At 44.0% G+C, this 19,305-nt stretch overlaps 1 protein-coding gene across 5 annotated transcripts in view; it reads left to right on the plus strand.

The window, feature by feature from the left end:
- The window catches only part of ppp1r9alb (protein phosphatase 1 regulatory subunit 9A-like B), a 27,060-nt gene extending 8,341 nt beyond the window's left edge, over positions 1 to 18,719 (plus strand). For 2 of the 5 annotated variants that reach the window (XM_031558389.2, XM_031558388.2), the window contains exons 3-20: positions 3,385 to 3,517; positions 3,982 to 4,102; positions 4,703 to 4,807; positions 8,031 to 8,214; positions 8,482 to 8,604; positions 8,929 to 8,982; positions 9,589 to 9,818; positions 10,830 to 10,926; positions 11,433 to 11,574; positions 11,882 to 12,033; positions 12,470 to 12,758; positions 13,026 to 13,083; positions 13,325 to 13,396; positions 13,938 to 14,142; positions 14,580 to 14,624; positions 15,727 to 15,843; positions 17,095 to 17,283; positions 17,701 to 18,719. In XM_031558389.2, the coding sequence (XP_031414249.1) occupies positions 3,385 to 3,517; positions 3,982 to 4,102; positions 4,703 to 4,807; positions 8,031 to 8,214; positions 8,482 to 8,604; positions 8,929 to 8,982; positions 9,589 to 9,818; positions 10,830 to 10,926; positions 11,433 to 11,574; positions 11,882 to 12,033; positions 12,470 to 12,758; positions 13,026 to 13,083; positions 13,325 to 13,396; positions 13,938 to 14,142; positions 14,580 to 14,624; positions 15,727 to 15,843; positions 17,095 to 17,283; positions 17,701 to 17,880 (2,496 nt within the window). In that variant the 3' untranslated portion in view covers positions 17,881 to 18,719. Of the gene's footprint in view, positions 1 to 3,384; positions 3,518 to 3,981; positions 4,103 to 4,702; positions 4,808 to 8,030; positions 8,215 to 8,481; positions 8,605 to 8,928; positions 8,983 to 9,588; positions 9,819 to 10,829; positions 10,927 to 11,432; positions 11,575 to 11,881; positions 12,034 to 12,469; positions 12,759 to 13,025; positions 13,084 to 13,324; positions 13,397 to 13,937; positions 14,143 to 14,313; positions 15,660 to 15,726; positions 15,844 to 17,094; positions 17,284 to 17,700 lie in introns of those variants that run through there. The other 3 variants (XM_031558390.2, XM_031558391.2, XM_031558393.2) reach the window with 3 other exon arrangements.
- Positions 18,720 to 19,305: the final 586 nt, after the last annotated feature.

Here is a 19,305-nt window from a genome sequence, read left to right on the forward strand (position 1 = left end):
TGATCCAGGATCAGGGTGCATAGATACCTGTAAGCACACTTGGACCTTCACTTAGAAATGTTTAATATCTGCCCGCTTAGTGAACACATGGCTGAAATTAGTTGTTGTCTGTGTGTGTGTGTGTGTGTGTGTGTGTGTATGTGTGTATGTGTGTGTGTGGGTGGGTGGGTGGGTGGGTACTGTTCAGAATAGCTTGTATTTCCTGTGAGCCGATGCCAGACAGTTGAAGTATTTTATAACAATCAAATATGCGAAAGCCTGACATTAAGTCCACAGTAAGCTCCAAACAGGCCTCCCCTGACTATCAACATGAACCCCACCCCAGGCATACTCAGTTAACCACATAATAATGGAGAGATGAATTGAAGGGATCCCAAGGCCACTCGCAGTTAGATGTGTGTCTATGTTGTAGTGTTTGACACTGTCAAACTATGTGGTGTTTGAGTGACTTGGCAGGGCTGTAGGTCTCAGGGCTGTGTTGTATGCAGGGTTGTGTGTCTTTTGTGCAAGGTTGTGTGCATAATTGTGTGTGTTTTTTTTTTTTTTTGCACAGGGCTTTGTGTGTGTGTGTGTGTGTGGTGTGCAGGGCTGTGTGTGTGTGTGTGTGTGTGTGTGTGTGTGTGTGTGTGTGTGTGTGTGTGTGTGTGTGTGTGTGTGTGTGTGTGTGTGTGTGTGTGTGTGTGTGTGTGTGTGTGTGTGTGTGGTGTGCAGGGCTGTGTGTGTGTGTGTGTGTGTTGTGCACAGGGCTGTGTGTGTGTGTTGTGCACAGGGTTGTGTGTGTGGTGTGCAGGGCTGTGTGTGTATTGTGCACAGGGCTGTGTGTGTGTGTGTGTGTGTGTGTGTGTGTGTGTTGTGCACAGGGTTGTGTGTGTGTGTGTGTGTGTGTGTGGTGTGCACAGGGTTGTGTGTGTGTGTGGTGTGCAGGGCTGTGTCTGTGGTGTGCTGGTTTGAGGGCTGCTGTTGTTCTAGAACCGCTGACTGCCTGACTGTCAGAGTGACCGCGTGTCCTGATCTGACTGCCTCTGTGCCGTGTGGTGCTGCTTCACTGAGCTGTGATGCCTCCTGACACACACACACACACACACACACACACACACTTACTCGTGCATACACACTCACACGCATACACACTTCTGTCTAAAGAAAAAGAATAAGCCTCTGTTTGATGCTCTGAGACTGAGTTCTCCTGAAGACTAGCAGACTGTGAAGGTGTTTGCTCTCCTTGTGCAAAGGCCCACACATACACACACACACACCACACACACACACACACACACAGAGAGAAAGTGGGAGCGAGTTTTGTGGCTTTCGTACGAATTAGAAGAGGTTTTTTTGTATTTCAGTACAACCTTGAAGTGATCCCAGTTGTGTGAGTAAAGGGTAGGGAAGAGTGGGGTAAGATGAGCCATTTCTTCTTTGGGGTCAATTTGACCCCATTCAATGTTTAACGTCTCTAAATAAATGATTGACATATTTTTTTTTTGCTACATATTTAATATCTTTTCCTAATTTAATGTGGACAACTGGGTAACACACAAAATGAACGTGATGATACTCAATGTCCTGTACACATGCTGTACGCGTAGGTGTTCTATGGGGTCAATTTGACCCCAGGCTGTTTTAATTGTTTAAAATATATAAGAAATATCAGCATTTTACACACACAGTTACTATTCTTGATATCAGAAATAGTTTTTCATTCCAATTGTTATTGATAGCAACAATATGTACTTAGAAATCATATGAAGTCATGAAATCCTTTGTTAGGATCCTGGTGTTATCTCTTTCCGATTTCAGGTCAATCAGTGAGATTTTATGGTGATCTCCATATTTCTCCATAGTCGCGTAACAGGTATTCTGGATGTATAAGGGGGGTGGATGGGGGGGTTGTTTTATTTAAAGGGCTATTTAGGTAGTCAACAAGCAAACATAAAGTACCTGACACATAAACTTGGGTAACATTTTTAATTATAATCATTTTCTGGAGGTTTAAATTGCTGGTGTGAAATCGACCCCAAGGATAAAAGATGTTAATAAAATTTGAAGGTAATAGGAGGGTTAAGGCGACCTATAGTCAAGGGCATACGAGACAGAATCTAATGCATACAACACAAGTTCAGGGTGTGTGCCATCAACTGAAACCTTACCAGTGTGCTTAAGTCAAAAAGACAACAACATATGGGGTCCCAAATATGGTCTGTTGGCTCAGCCTGCCCATGTTTGGTGTAAGTTGAACCAGCTGACAGGGTAAATTGAGCCATTGGATGAAAAAAATTGTATTAACCAGATTTTCAAGTATAATTCTAAATATAACTATTAATAATTAAACCCTCCATTCTGCTGATTTTATTGGTGTTCATGAAAGAAATATTACAGCTTATTTGTCCACAGTTCTGAAACCTGAAGATGGTCTCGAGGATTAGGAAATAGACATGGAAGTCTTAAAGCGAATGAAACTATTCTTTTGAGAAACATTCACAGATGATTTGTTTTTCACAGCCACCATTTTGGGAAAAGTGCTTCGTCTAGCAACCCAGAGCTACACTTTTGTTAATTCACTTGCATGTTTTTACACACTGCCAGCTCATCAACATAACTGATATTACTTTTTAAACTACTTTTGAGGTGAGACTGATTATACCTGACCGAAAAAATCATTTTTTTTTTGTTAACCACTTCATCCACATGCAAGATGAAACTGGAGAATACAAACTTAATTTAGGGTCACATGAAAAAAATGTGTGTGGTTGCCCAGATACAGGTGGTGGGTCAACTTACTAAACTAAGAAAGAGGTGACTAGAGAGAGAGAGAGAGTAACAGAGCGAGGGAATGAGAGAGAGAGAGAGAGAGAGAGAGAGAGAGGGGGTGAAAAAGAAAGAGAGAGATGGAACAAACTGATTAAGGGTGTTAAGTGTCTGTGGTGACTCAGTGTTCTGCCTGCACTGAACCGAGGTTGACATTGTAATCACACAGGCATTCACAGTTGGAGGAACTAGGAATAAACAGACCATGCTTGTGTGTGTGTGTGTGCGCGCTTGCATTTTCCATAATAACAGCGTGCCAGAGTGTGAATTTCTTGTGGAATTCCCAGCCAGCTGTTAGGCTGTAAAAGAGAAAGAGAGAAATTTCTGAGTTGCCACTAGTCAATGTAGAACTTTACTTTCCATTAATGCTCTTCATATCTCTCTCTGTCTCTCAATCACTTTCTCACACACACACACACACACACACACACACACACACACACACACTCTCTTGCATACAAACACACACACAAACACACTCTCTCTCTTGCATACACAAACACACACACACACTCTCTCTCTTGCATACACACACACACACACACACACTCTCTCTCTCTTGCATGCACACACACACAGGTGTTCAATACATACTCCAATGAGGAGTACGACCGGAGGAACGAGGATGTGGACCCTGTGTCGGCCTCGGCTGAGTACGAGCTGGAGAAGAGAGTGGAGAAGATGGAGGTCTTCCCCGTGGAGATTCACAAGGGTTTGTTCCTTCCTCATGATCAGTCACTCCTTCTTTTTTTCTTTCTTTCTTTTTGTCCACCCTCTTTCTCCCAATATGTATCTGCTGTTCCATTTTGTTCCCTTACTTTGTCTCTTTATTTGGGTTTGGTAGCATTGCTGAGCCTGGTATTACTGGGATATGATTTCAACTGTGCTTTAAATGTAGTTTGAAGCTTATGAGCAGAATGTTTGTTTAAGTGTTTGTCTCCCTTCCTCTCTCTTTCTCTCTCTTTCTCTCTCTGTCTGTCTTTTTTCTCTCTCTCTCTCTCTCTGTCTCTGTCTTTTCTCTCTCTCTCTCTCTCTCTCTGTCTTTTTCTCTCTCTCTCTGTCTCTCTCTCACAACCTAAATTTCCCTCGGGATTAATAAAGTATCCATCTATCTATCTATCTATCTCTCTCTGTCTCTCTCTCTGCCTCTTTCTCCCTGCCTCTGTCCATCTGCAGGAGATGATGGGCTGGGCATCAGTATCATAGGGATGGGTGTGGGTGCTGATCAGGGTCTGGAGAAACTGGGCATCTTCGTCAAAACGATCACTGTCGGCGGGGCGGTCCAACGGGACGGACGGTAAGCAGCACATAAATGAGAGGGGGCTTTATCACACACACACACACACATTATGGTAAAACCAGTTTTTTTTTAACTCTTCTGAGTTCAAAAGAAATAGTTATACTTACCTGTCACCTTCCCTAGACTCCCCTAGACAACCTGTAAATACCCCTGTCAGTATAGTTACTGTGTACTGTGACCTGGATCATGTACATAATCCCCAAGTGAGAGATGATTGATCACGAGTGCAGGTGCTGTGGAGCACACAGAGGTACCCTTCCTCATATAGTCTCTTCTGTAACTCTAGTAAGGTGCTGTGGAGCACACAGAGGTACCCTTGCCCATGTACTCTCTTCTGTAACTCTAGTAAGGTGCTGTGGAGCACACAGAGGTACCCTTCCTCATGTACTCTCTTCTGTAACTCTAGTAAGTTCCATGAAGACTCATGTGTTAGACACGGGGTTGAGGCAGTGCAGCTCTAGTCTAGTGGAACCCTACTGTACTTGAGGCATCTGAGTGCTGCTCTTGAAGTACTCCCATGTTTTCTGTCATGTCAGCATGAAGGTGAATGATCTGAGTGCTGCTCTTTAAGTACTCCCACGTTTTCTGTCATGTCAGCATGAAGGTGAATGATCAGATCGTGGAGGTGGACGGCATGTGTCTGGTCGGCGTCACCCAGATGTTCGCAGCCACCGTCCTCAAGAACACCAGAGGTCTGGTCAGGTGAGAGTCTGTCTGTTATGTCTGATACACACCACCCACACACTCGCAAGACAAGCTGCTTTTTGTGTGTGTGTGTGGGGGGAGGGGGGAGGGGGATCTTTTGGTATTTCCTTAGCGAGAAGGCAAAACCATTCACCCATTTTCTAGGGGAAGGTATTGTCATATTTCTTACTATTGAATATATTTTGAAAAGACATGAGAAAATATTTTCATTGAATGGTTTCCGTGATGGTAACTGCTGAAGTCAAAGGGCCATGGGACTTCAGTGTAGTCAATGGTGTCAACATTTAAAAGTTTGTATGTGCTTTTGTGCTATATTTAATATATATCATTTTATTTCATTCAACCGTCATTGACATTAAGCCACGTATTTATTATTGATCAGCACTGGAATTGATCATTTATCAGGCTCTTGATATAGCTCTAATAATTATCCCTCATTAAAAGATAAGGGGTCTGAGAGCCTTCCTTGAAGGTCTTTCATTGAGAGATGTGATGCGCTAGTTGGCACTGAACTGAGTTTATGATTCAGGTTGGTCAGAAACCAGGGGAGAAAGAGATATGAATGGCTTCCACCCTACTATGATCGGAGCCTCTGAGGCCCAACAGTCATGCATGCTAAATACAAAGCATGGAGTCCCTGTGCTGTCATAGAAAACCACAGCACCTACCATAATACCATACTTTAACTCATTCATTTAACTTTATAAATGTATGTATAAATATACATATATAAATGTTTCTCACATTGTATGGTATGTATCATAAGCTAAGCCTGGCTTTTTTGTTGTCAATCTAGTTACATATTGTACAGTGAGATTTGTGCAACATCCTGGTTCGTATGCGGTGAACCAAGTCAATCTGGTAAACATTTACAGTCTGGGAACTGAGGATGTAGTGGAGAGTATCTACAGGTGTTGGTCATAGGTCTTCAAGAATGTGACCTCTGTTGCTCCGCAAACAGCAGGATCGGCTTCAAAACATATGAATTCTGTTCCAGGCTATCAGCATTTCGGTTTATGGTTGGACTGTTAAGTGTGTGTGTGTGTGTGTGTGTGTGTGAGGGGGGGGGGTTCAGTTGAGCTGTTTGAGCTGTTTTTGTGTGAGGATATTGTTGTCCTTTATGTGTGTGATTGTAAGAGAGAGGTTTGTGTGTTGGTGTCTGTGAGGGATTGAGTGAAATGAACGCTCAATTAATGTGTGCCAGGCATTGTGAACGCGTTAATGTTTGACCAGAACTATGTCTCCACCCCATACCCATAGTCCAACACATCAGCTTGGCTCTGCTTCCTCCTGCAGTGACACACCTTGTACCTGATTTATATTGATGGAAAACACTCCCCATACCTCAAATCTTGTGTGATTAATGACACACCTGATCACACAACACACACTGCTGGGGATTTGTTGTCTTATTATTATTGCTAGTAAGGAGTAATGGAGGCTTGTATGTGTGTGTTTCAGTGTGCGTTGTATGAACAGTTGAGGTCAGAAGTTTACATACACTTACATATACCCGTAAGACAATAAAACATCAAAAACCACCACTTCAGAGACTTCATGATACCATAAATGTCTTTTGGCAAGTCAGTTCAGATATCTTAGATATCTTGGATAGATTTGTCCAGATCAGAGACAGATTTATTTTGCTTTTATATTGTCAGAATTCCAGTGGTGTCAAAAGGTTACATACACCAAATTCATTGTCTCTTTAAACAGCCTGGAAGCTTCCGGAAACTGATATCACGACTTTAGAAGCTTCAGATTGACTAACTGGCATTATTGGGAGTTAATTGGTGGCGTGTCCGTGGCTATATTTTAGGGCCTCCTTTCAGACCCAGTGTCCTTTTGCTTGGCATCATGGGAAAATCTAAAGAAATCAGCCAAGGCCTTAGAAAAGAATGATCGACTTACACAAGCCTGGTTTCTGCTTTGGAGCAAATTCAAAACGTTTGACGATACCATGTCCATCCGTACAAACAACATTTACACAAATGTAAACACCACGAGACACACACAGCCATCACATCGTTCCGGAAGGAGAGGTGGGCTGAGTTCTAGAGGTTAACTTATTTTGATGCGAAAGGTTCAAAAGCATCATAGGACAACAGTCGAGGAACTGGTAAAGTAGTTTGAGAACTGGTACGAAAGTGTCTACATCCACAGCAAAAGAGTGCTGTATTGTCATAACCTGAACGACTGCTCCAACCAGCATAAAAAAAGCAAAACTAAAGTTTGTCGATTTAGATTTAGTGAAGTTTATAGATCTTACTAAAATTTGATCTTACTAAAGACTAAAGTTTGCCTAAGTTTGTAAATCTTACCATATGGAGGAATGTTCTCTGGTCAGATGATGATACAAAATTAAAACGGCTTGGCCATAATGATCAACGTTATGTATGGAGGAATAAGGGAAAGGCTTGTAACTCAAAGAACACCATCGCAACCTTAAAGCACAGGGGTGGCAGCATCATGTTGTGGGGTTGTTTTGCGGCGACAGAGACTTGGCCAATCATAAAATTGGTGGCGTCATGGAGAAGGAGAATTATGTGGATATTTTGACACTTCAACCTGAAGACATCAGCCAAGAGACTAAAGCTTGGACACAAATGGATCTTTTGGCAGGACAGTGATCGTAAGCATACCTCCAAAATGTCTATCACACAAACCCTGTCCTTAATCCAATAGCCAGTTTGTGGGCTGAATTGAAAAAGCGGGTTCATGCCAGGAGGACCACAAACCTGACTCAGTTGCACGATTTCTGCCGGGAGGAATGGGCCAAAATTCCTGCAAAGTGTTGTGGAAGACAACCTCCAAGCGTTTGATTCAAGTTACACAAAGGCAGTGCCCCTAAATATTCACAAAGTGTAGATAAACTTTTGACCATCTGATAATGTGATTAAATAAATATAAGCTGAAAGTAAAAATCCTCCCTGCTGGAAATTCTGGAATTTAGTACAATTGACTGAACAAACAGAGGGGATATATATTGAAATTTTCACAAATAATTAAAAAAAAACGACTTAAAATGTATTGAGCCAGGGCATATGTAAACCACTATTGTATATCTGTCTGTCTCTGTCTCTCTGTGTGTGTGTGTGTGTGTGTGTGTGTGTGTGTGTGTGTGTGTGTGTGTGTGTGTGTGTGTGTGTGTGTGCGTGCGTGCGTGTGCATATTTGGGTGTTGTGTTAATCAGTGCCTAACTTCATCTACACCCCTAAAGCTTCCTGATTGGTCGGGAGATGCCTGGGGTGGAGAGCGAGGTGGCCCGTCTCATTTGTGAGACCCTGCACCAGGAGAACACCAACAAACACCAGAACCAGAGTCGGGACCATCAGGACCAGAAGCAGGGCGAGGAGGAGGAGGAGGAGGAGGAGGAGGACCTGGTGAAGAGTGATGACCCGGAGGTGAGGAGGATCTGGAGACCATACTGTGTTTAAATACAACACCATCTCCGCGGAACAGCCCAGCCTCAGTGCAGTGGCCCTGTAGAACATGGGTCACTCACCTGCCATGGAATACATGCTACTACCCTTTACAATTAAGCACAACTGCCTTTGTGACTTGTATGTATGTACTATTTGTGTAAATCCTATGCTTATAATGAACACAAATTGTGGTGTGTGTGTGTACGTGTTGTGCATGTGTGTGTGGCCTCGTCCTCAATGGCTCAGAGAGAAAACCAAGAGGAAGAGGAAGAAGAGAGCAAGCATGAAGTCTTTGATGACTTGGAGAGCGCAGAATGGACTCTACCTGAAAACCTTGATGCCATTGAGTCGGGAGAAAGATTCAAAGAGGTATGCTAAGTGATTCAGTTTGTTGTTTCTGCATAAGGGTCGAGTCTTAAGGATGATATATGCACTGTACTCCCTTGCAGTGAAGTAATCGCCTAGTCTTTGCAGTCTGCAGGATCTAATTAAGTTTGCAACTGCAGTCTGCAAGAGGGATTGATGTCCTACTTGAAGACAGGGCACATGATCATGATCTTTATAGCTAGAATGCGAGTACATAAGTACATACTCTGAACTTGTTTTTAGTGCCGATAGCAAGCTGTGGGAGGCCATCATTACATGTGACCCTGCACGGTGTTGTTATGTCACACTGTGTTTGCGTTCCTACAGCTCAAAAACAAGCACATCGCAACCTTAGCAGAGCTGAAGAAAATGAAAGAAAAGGTAAGAGAAAGTTGGGTTCCCCATCTTCCTTTATTCACAAAGGGTTTTGTTGTCCCAAATATGTAGCTAGGGGTTTTGTTGTAACAAATATGTAGCTAGGAGTTCTGTTGCCTCATATTCTATTCTGTAGGGCTGTTCATCCAGCACACGCTTTTATCCAGAGCAACTCGCAGTACAGGACAGTTGTACACTTTTATCAGGATATGTGGTCCAACTAGCTAGCTCTCTAGACACATCCTCTGGGATCTCAGAAATGATCCCAGGGGAAAATAGGGCTCGCTAGTAAACTAGTTCACTGAATTGGTCACTAGCAGAGAGGTGGGTCACTGTTATGGAGCAGGAACTTTGGGAATATCCACGGACAATAAAAATCATGGAGAAGTCCTGGGACACACTTTGTCATTCATTTCAGACACACTTTTCTCCAAAAGTGACCTACACAGTTAGCATGAATGTGAGAAATCAATATGCTTTCAAACACTATCAATATGAACTAAAACAATAACAATACCACCACCACCACTACTACTACAACTGCTAGCAACAACAACAATAATTAATTTGCTCCAGAGTTGCTCAGTGTAAAGTAAATATCCCTCCTTGTAGATGCGCGTGTATGAGGGGGAGCGAGCATCCTGGGAGCTGCAGGGTGTGGAGCTGGAGAGGAGGTGGCAGGAGAGCAGCGAGCGTCTGCAGACACTGGAGGGCTACTGGCAGGAGTCGCAGCGGCTGTGCGAGACAGTCAGCCAGAGGCTCAGCCAGGCCCAGGCCCAGCATGAGGCCCTGGAGCGCTGCTACCAAGACACCCAGAACCAGCTGCAGGAGCACCAGCAGAGGTGAGTGTGGAAAACAGACACACACACACACACACACACACACACACACACACACACCCTTGCTGCAGACATACTATATATTCTTGTCACTCTCACCCACCCTCACATACACATGATAGGTGAAAATTCACCCTATTTACCTCAGGACTCCGGAGCTGCATATAAGTATATTTATTAGACAAACAACAATTGCAATTGGGCTCACTCACAAAACAAGTATGAAAGTGAAGCCCTGATAAACACATCGCACAAGGTTTATATAGACAGAAGTTGAGCGTTCAGCGAGATAACCACGTGGTGGATTTCTGATATCCGAGGCAAGGATGGAAGTTTTGCAAGGTCGGAAGAAGCACAGTTCGAACCTTCTTATCACTTCTGGTCTAAACATGCTCTTGTACATGTGCAGACTAAGTGGCACCTAATATTCTAAGTTACACACACGCAGAAACACAGAAAAGCCATGTTCCTGCTTACATAAGTACATGATTCATATAAGGTAATTAATAATACAAGGCACTTGATTATTATATTCTTAAGTCATTAACAGTGTTTGGAAATTATCTCCATCAACACACATGTACATCAGATAATTTATATGTCCACAAATAAGTACACACACACTCAGGCATAATGCACATATCCATATACTAACATAAACATATATAAGATGCATGCAAGTATGTATACATACACCTGCAGAAAATCTTGCAGAAATGTACCCATTTGTTTTAACAAACATGCAGTTGTGTATGACAGGTATACATATGCTGATAAGTGTTTTATTTGAGTCATTTCAGAGGGAAGAAACGTTAGCTTTTTGTTTTGTTTGCGCCTCGACCGCTGCCTCAGTCGACTTTCTAAAAGTCCACCAGTATTGCCCAAGTCTCAACCAGAGCCAAGCCCCTTTAAAATATTCATTACTGCGCAGGCAATTTTTATTTTTATCACATATCAGTATTTTTCTGGGAGGTATTTTTAGACGTGCCTGATGGCCGTTTGTTGTGTTTGCAGAGAGGCTGAGTTTGTGAACAGGGAGGAGGAGCTGAGGAGGGTCCTGGAGGAGAGGGAGAGAGAATTCCAGAAGAAAGTCGAGAAGCTGCAGGAGCAGGTACAGCCATAGTTTGGGGCAAAAACAAACAAACAAACAAAACAAAACAAACAAACAAAACAAAACAAACAGACAAGTGTATGTATGTACACACACAGACATAATCAAAAACACACTCGCACACACAGAGACTCTGTGTGTGTTTTTCATAACACAAATCTGTACACATACGCACACACACACACACACACACACACACACACTCTCTGACCATGAGTCAGGATGTCATGATGAAACAACTTCATCTCATATTTCAACTGTGTGTGTATGTTATGACCACTAACAGAAATAATACTGCATAGGTTGTGACAAAAGCAAGCATACCAGCTGCCATCTTGATTTCAATCTATCTTCATTTAAGTTGATTAAAGTGCCATAGAGGAAGGTTAGAAAATTGATCGCCCTTCTTGTCCAACACACACACACACCCTCTCTCTCTCACACACTCACTCACACACACTCTCTCTCTCTCTCTCTCTCTCTCTCTTTCTCTCACTCTCTTTTAGATGGCTGCACTTGAGGGCAGGGGCCGGGCGGGGCAGCGGGCCCCAGCTGAGCTCCGGGTCCCCGGGGGAGAGAGCCGGCTCAGCAGCCCAGAGTCCGGAGCCTCCGACCGGAACGGCCTCTCCACTGATGAGCCCATCTCTGGTAGGTCACCACTGTTCCCTGATTTACGGATAAAAGACAAACCCTTGTTTGGGAATATAGGCTGGGTTGGGTCAGTTGTTGAAGTGAGTAATTTGCGGAATGAATAGGTGGAAACTGGTATGAAGTGGATGAGTGGTGTCCTGCAACAATGTAACCATTTCTCTCTCACCTCAGAAGGACAGACAGAATGAGACAGAGAGAGGGACAAAGGCAAAGAGAGAGATAGAGAGACAGACAGACAGAGAGAGAGATAAAGAGAGAGAGAGAGAGGAAAACAAAAAGGAGGATTTAATCCCGACCTCCCCAGATCCAGACCTGGGTGATGTGGTGCCGGAGACTCACCGCCTGGACTGCAGTGCTCACCGGGCCAAGGCTCAGCTGGCACAGAGGTCCCGCCGCCAGCGGCCATCCAGACACAAGCTCCGCGAGTCGGCTCGCAAGTCTTCCGGCCAAAACCAGGTCAGGCACCCTCCGGAACGTTCTCTCTATCGTCTAATCACAGACGTCTTTCACAGGAGATGCTGTACACATGCTGTCCTGACTTCATTCAGTGATATAGAAAACCAAAAAGTGATGTTTGATTAAACACGGGGATAATATATTCTGAACGTGTTACTTATTTACTTAACTATTAACTATTAACTTGTCATACCATAATCATTATGAGGTCACCTACTGAGGCCATTAGGAATACCACTAGCTATGGCATGGAAATGCTGAATTAGGACCAGTTATATCTCTATACCTCCATGACAACCATTATAATGGGTGGTTTGGCTGCTGCTTGGTGTGTGTGTGTGTGTGTGTGTGTGTCTGTGTGTGTCTGTGTGTGTCTGTGTGTATCTGTGTGTGTCTGTGTGTCTGTGTGTATCTGTGTGTGTGTGTGTACTCACAGGAGCCAGAGGAGGGGGAGAATGAGCCGGTAGAGTCCAGCAGTAAGAGGAAGTCCCTCCTGGAGAGTTTCACCCTTCCCGTGCCCATCCTGACCCCAGAGGTGGGGGCACAGGGCACAGGGGTAACGGCCTGCACCCCCCAGGGCGGGGGTCAAGGGGAGGTCAGCGCAAGCCCTAGCATGTCTCCCCCGACGGATGTGTCCAGCCCCCACTCCCCCTCCAGTCTCCTGCAGAGTCTAAGGAGCCGCCACTCTAAGAGCAGGGACAAGAGCAAGGCTAACAGGAGCAGAGGTGTGTCTGTGTCTCTCTGTGTGTGTGTGTGTGTGTGTGTGTGTGTGTGTGTGTGTGTGTGTGTGTGTGTGTGTGTGTGTGTGTGTGTGTGTGTGTGTGTGTGTGTGTGTGTGTGTGTGTGTGTGTGTGTGTGGTGTCAATAAATAATTTCTCAGGTTACGAGCTGTCATTTGAAATTATTTTCACTGGATTACACTGGGTTGTTGAGGAAACTCTCTGTAATTTATTAGTATTTTATCAAGCGTCTGACAAAGGCCTCTGTTTCAGACGAGGATCCAGACAGCTCGTCATCAGGGAAGTCCAAAAAGAGATTCCCCGATTTCAGGTAGGTTTGTCCAAGCTACGTATGTTAAGTAATATTACTATATTGCTTAAACAAGTAAAAGAACATGACTGGTCTGTTTCATACTATTCTAATACACCTTTGATTCTTTGTCATTAAGTTTGCATTCATTAGCATTTAGTCATTAATGGTCTAAATGTGCTCTCAGAAGTAAAGCCCACTTTCAAATGAAAAACAATCAACTCGCGTCTGGACTCTTCTGGAATGTTCTCATTCCCTTTAGTGGCCTGAGGAAGTCTGCTGGCAAAGGTCGCAAGCAGGAGAAGGATGCTCTGCGAGGATCCCTGGAGAGCAGGTTCGTCATGAGTGAGCTGCCTCTTCCTGGAGGAGTGACGGGTTACTCCGCACTTAGCGTTAGCCTTTACCAGAGTCCTCACCTGAACTCTCTAAGCAAAACCATCAGACAGAACCCTGGGTTACCGAAGCAGTTATGTAACTGATAGCATAATATATTTCATTACCCATGCCTGCGTATGAGATGCTCAGACAGTCTTATGTGTTACAATTTCGAGTCAAAATGCTGTGAAGCTTCTCTAAAAATACCCGCTCAAAATGCTCAAAGCCATTTCAGATTTGCGGTAGACTCTGATGTGTTTGTCATCTTTCTGTGTCTCTGTCTCCGTCTCTTTGTCTCTCTTTCCATCTCTTCCTCTTCCTCTCTCTTCCATCCCTCTCTTCCTCTTCCTCTCTCTTCCATCCCTCTCTCTCTCTCTCTTTTGTCTCTCTCAGTGTCTGTTTCCATCTCACTCCCTCTTCCTCATTGTTGATGCCCATGTCCCTCTCCCGTCCACCTTAACCTCCCTGTCTGTCTGTCTGTGTCTGTTTGTCTCCATCAGGGGCTCTGGGGACCTGCTGGACGTCTCCAGTGGGAACGTGTCCCCCACGGGCTCCTTGTCCGCCGTGCCCTCCTGCATGCCCTTCTCCTGGTTCGGGGACAGGGAGCGGGACCGTGAGCGGGAGAAGGAGCAGTCCCTGTCCAGCTGCAGCCTCCCCCACACACCCACAGACAGACACGCTGACACATCCGCACACCGCGAGAAGGTGAGGGAGATGGAGAGAGAGGAAGGGAGGGAGGGAGGGAGGGAGGGACAGTGAGACAGTGAATAGGAGAGGTTTTCAGAGTGCTTATTTTCTACTTTCACTACTATACACACACACTCTCTCTCTTTCCCTTTCTCACACACACACACACACACACATATATGCTAAAAGACATACAAACAGACCAGGCATTGCGAGGGCGGGAGAGAAGAAGTACTGAGAGCAGGAGAGACAGATGACAGACAGAAGTGGGACAGGAACAGTCCCTTTCCAGCAGCCTCCACAGACAGCACAGCGCCTGAGCCAGAGAGAAGAGCACTACTATGTAATCCTGTGCCATATCTCTGGTCTCTGCTCTGTGGTCTCTGGTAGGCCAGGCAGACCACTGAGTTGGTAACCCACCTCTTGGCCATTTGTCTTCTCTCGACTCTGAACAGACCAACTTGTCATGGCACTCTCTACTGTCTCACTCCCTAGACTTGGTACAGTATGAGAACTCGACTCGAAAGCTCTTTTACATCTCCAGTACCCCTTCAGACTGATACTTGGTAGCCGTCTACTAATGCTAGTTTAGTTTTGTAATAGAGGCCCCGTCTACACCTGGCATTAAATATGCTTAGCTTGATATGGACGTTGCATAGTGTCAGTGTGGTTCAGTTTGCGTGGGTGTGGTTATCTAGATGTTGAGTTAGTAGGGCATGCATTGGAGCTGAAGTGTAGTTGGAAGATGGAGCAGCAAAAGATGCGTTCAGTATTGCACATGAAAGATGCAGTAACTTCACCTGATCAGCTGAAGTGATCATTGTGTTCTGATCATAGCGATCTGCTATTAATGTCTGTTGTAAACGGGGCAGTAGAGTGCTTGTACGCAATGACCTGTCGTTTTTATAGAGAAGTGATGTTTTCAACTGTATGCAGCAACACTGATTTGCAGAGAAACATCTGACAAATGAATACATACAGATTTTAGTAGGTCAGAGCGAGTTGAGACTTTTTGAAACTTTGAAACTTAGGCCTTTGCCATTCCCACGGCAGTCTGAAGTACTGAGTATGAGGGATTTTGTAGTCTGAGCTCATTGGTTGAAACTCTGGCGTGCTCTCATAATGGATTGAAATTTCTCCTCTCAAAATAGAAGTAGCTGTCTGACTTATGGAAGTGGGCTTTATTTATTCACTGGATGTTTTAAAATGTGTTGGGAGTAGTGTTTGCCCTTTGCATGGGTTTGTACTGCATGCATTTATAGTTTTCATTCCGACTTTGTAACAATATTTAACAACGTAATATTTAACAATCTATTCTTCTATTCTTAATGCCCCAAACTAGCATTAGCTATGACTAACTCAAGCGCTCGATATGAACTGAATACTGATCTTAGACTTGTGCTAAAATACGCCTACTTACCTGGGGAGTTGGTGGGAAATGCCAGTGTCCTCATTGGGCGCGTGTGGTGTGTATGTGTGTGTGTGTGTGTTTGTGTGTGTGTGTGTGTGTGTGTTGGGCTTATTTTCTATATTTGTGTGTGTATTGGTTTGTTCTTGTCTTCCATGTTTGTGTGTATGTGTGTGTGTTGGAACTCGTTGCAGAGTCTCTCTGTGACTGATGAGTCCAACCCCAGTAGCCCGCGCTCTGCCTTGGCGGCACTGCTGTCGGATCGCCGTCCGACAGCGCGCTCTCACAATCTCGCCTTCTCCTCCAGCGAGGTGAGTGACCCTGGAGGGGGCCAGGGGGCAGAGGTCACAGGTCATATGTGTGTTTGGGGGGTGGGGGGGGGGTCTTGGCATAACCCTTCGACTTTGAGAGTTCTCGGGCAGTGCTGTCGGTAGAGCTTGTTACTGAGAATGTCAGGAGGTGATACTGTAGTCATGTTGGAAGCCTGTGTTGTTTTGGAGTAGAGAGAGTGTGTCTGTCTGTCTGTCTGTTTGTATTTTTAATGTACAAGAATAGATGTGGAAAGTAAACAAAGGAATGCAAAAGAAAACAAAACAACTACCTTAAAAATATTGTGTTTGAAGAGCAAAGTAGATCAAATGTGTGTGCGCAAGCAGGAAAGTAAGTGTGAGAAGTGATAGTCCTCTAGTCTGCATGGCACCAGCTGTCATAAGAGGGATATTTAAGGATCATCATATACTATACTATCCTATCCTATCCTGATGACTTACTGCTATGCATTGAAGTTGATTCCCTCACTATACTGTATGTGCACATGTTAAGGTCTTGCACGTCAATGCATGCACACTTGGTAACACCAACGCACGTGCATGCACACACATGCTCATGCACGCGCACACACACGCGCTGCACTCAGGTGTTGTGCAAGCACTGCTCCACCCTGCCTGAGAGGAGTGTAGCCTCTGGTAACATTGTTTCACAGAAGGTGAAGGTGAGTCCCATGCTAAGGTTCAGGTCTGCCTATTATCTCTGATAGGGGACTTCACGCCATTTATCTCTTTCAAGCTTTTCTGTCTGTCTTTTCCCAGTGCCTCTCTCTCTCTCTCTCTCTCTCTCTCTCTCTCTCTCTCTCACTCTGACTCTCACTCTCTCTCTTTCTGTATGTGTCTCTGTCTCTGCCTCTCTCCATCTCTTCCTCCCTCTCTCTCTCTCTCTCTCTCTCTCTCTCTATCTCTATCTCTATCCCTGACCTCATTTTCTCAGTTGATTGCTGTTCTAGATGTGAGGCTATTCTAATTATCTCTCTTCTCTATTCCGCTGTTGTGTGTGCAAACTTTCATTTCTCACAGATATTTCTCACAGTTATTTACCATCTCACCCTGACACACAAACCACTAACACAATACCTCTTGATTAGTCACTCTACACCCCCTCATTTTAATGAATACAAATAGAAACTGGATATGTTTACTTCCTTTCCTGTCTTATGCATAAGTCTTGCTGTGCAATGTGCATTATTGCTGTTCACTGTTGAATAGTGTTAAATAATGTTTTATTTACAGACTATAGATAATGACCCTCCACCAACAAGAAAGGGCTACTTGTGGCAAAGCCGACCCCTGTCCGAATGGACCAATCAGCAGGTCTGTCATTGGCTGATGGGCATGAACATGGACCAATACATCCCAGAGTTCACAGCCAGAGGTGTTGACGGACAGAAGCTTATGAATTTGGACAGCAGCCATCTGAAGGTTTGTGCAACACCTTGAGAAACTCTGCAAAGACTCTGAACAGTGTACCAGTCTACACTGCCCTCTACTGGAGCCTGTGGAGCTGAACACTTTTTTAATTCTAACTCATTTAATTCATTCCTGGATGAAATTGGGGGCAACGTGAACTCTGTTCCTTTTATTTAAAAACACTGCACATTGCAATGAAGCAGAGCCCTCTACAGTATATGCTCAATTAAGGTTTTCTCTGATGTCTTGAACTGGCAGTCTGCTCTGACTATACAAGGCTAATTAGAGCACCCTGTGCAGGTAGATGTCTATAGAGTCTAACCAGAGATAAATGGATAGAGGAGGAGAGAGAAGAGAGAAATAATGTATACTGAATATGAATGAATAAATGGTTGAATAAATTAATGTGGTTAAATGCTTTGCTTGCAGGAGCTGGGAGTGTCCAGTCATAGAGACCGCTCCGGTCTAAAGAAGAAGCTCAAGGACATGAGAAAGATGCAGGAGAAGATGGAGAAACGCCACGCCAAGAGAGAGAAAGAGAGACAGAAGGAGAGAGAGAAAGAGGCTCGGCGGAGCACCAAGCCTGCCAACACCGACTCTGTCTGCTAAGGTCCCTTAGTGACCCCCCACCCCACCCCTACCCCACTGACCCTTGCCCTTCTGTGTGTGACCTCAGTTTGAGGACGCAGAGAGAAACTACTATTTGCCAACCTCCACGGATCTCGCCATGATGTGGATAAAGGCAGCGGGTAATTTCACAGCATCACCTGTTAATCCAGATTATTTGTGGTCCCAGAGGAGATGAGTCTCAGAGCCTGTAGTGCCTGAACTAGTTCATGATTTGATATCAGGACTGCATTGAACTATTCAGGAACATTATGCTGTCTAGATTGTTCCCCCTCTCCTGCATTCAAACACAACTGATATTAACCTATTTCAGTGCTTTTTAATCATCAATCAAATCTGGAACTTAATTTGATGGTTAAGTTTTCACATGTAGCGCAAAGGTAATTCCACATTACATTTCACAGGGGAACATTTCCCAATAAACATGATACCACAAGGATGTGTGATATGTAAGAATCGGTGAGCAAAAATGAACTAGCTTCTATGTACTGTATTTCTGTACTGTATTGGTAAAATGGCGTACATAGAGTGTCACCTAACGAGGACGCCACCAAACCGTGACATACTCTTGCATGGCACTTCATTGCTTTGTACAGTGGAGTGCGCCAATGATGCAATTGACTTAGTTGGAAAAGTAAATGATGTACATTCTTTTTATATGTAATAGTTTTTATGGGATTGGAAATGGCTGGATGTACATATCTTCTCAGAACGAATGTTGTACATATTCAGGGTTGTAACTAGAACTGAAGCTTTGTTGTGTCGATGAGCAATGGTGGCTGTTTTACTTGTCTAATAAATAAAAGACGTTTTATACAGTACAAGGTGTCTGAAACACTTAATTTTTTTATAGGTACATCATAGATCAGTGTTCAATTTCAAAGGGACTTTATTATCATCACTGTAATACGATAAAAGATCTGTATCACATAGTAAAGGTATCTCACTAAAAGTGATTTTAATACCCATATTATCCTGTTCAACATCTGCATGTGAATGTATTTGTGTTCAGTCAGAACACAGTCTAGTATATTCTGCACATATTCTTATTTCTAACGTAGAAAGAGAAGGGTTGCAGTGTGTTTAAGTCTTACCCTGTATGCTATGGTTGTGGTGTCTGTGGTTAATTGGGTTTTGCATTTGCCTTACCTGGATAAAATGTAAATGATTATATGCACACCTAGGGCTGGGCGGTATGACGGTATATACCGTGCAACTGTAGAAATGTGTCTACCGGGAGAGATTTGGCCATACCGTTTCAACCGCGGTATACTCTTATTTTGAAATCCAATCGATTTATTTTTAGATAATGACCTCCGAACTATACTTCATCCCTCTTATTCTACAGTAACTCGCCAAAACAATAGACATTCCTCCAACAATACCTCTTTAACGATTTTGTAGCCG

Source organism: Clupea harengus, chromosome 21 (assembly GCF_900700415.2).
Source record: "Clupea harengus chromosome 21, Ch_v2.0.2, whole genome shotgun sequence".
NCBI lineage: Eukaryota > Metazoa > Chordata > Actinopteri > Clupeiformes > Clupeidae > Clupea > Clupea harengus.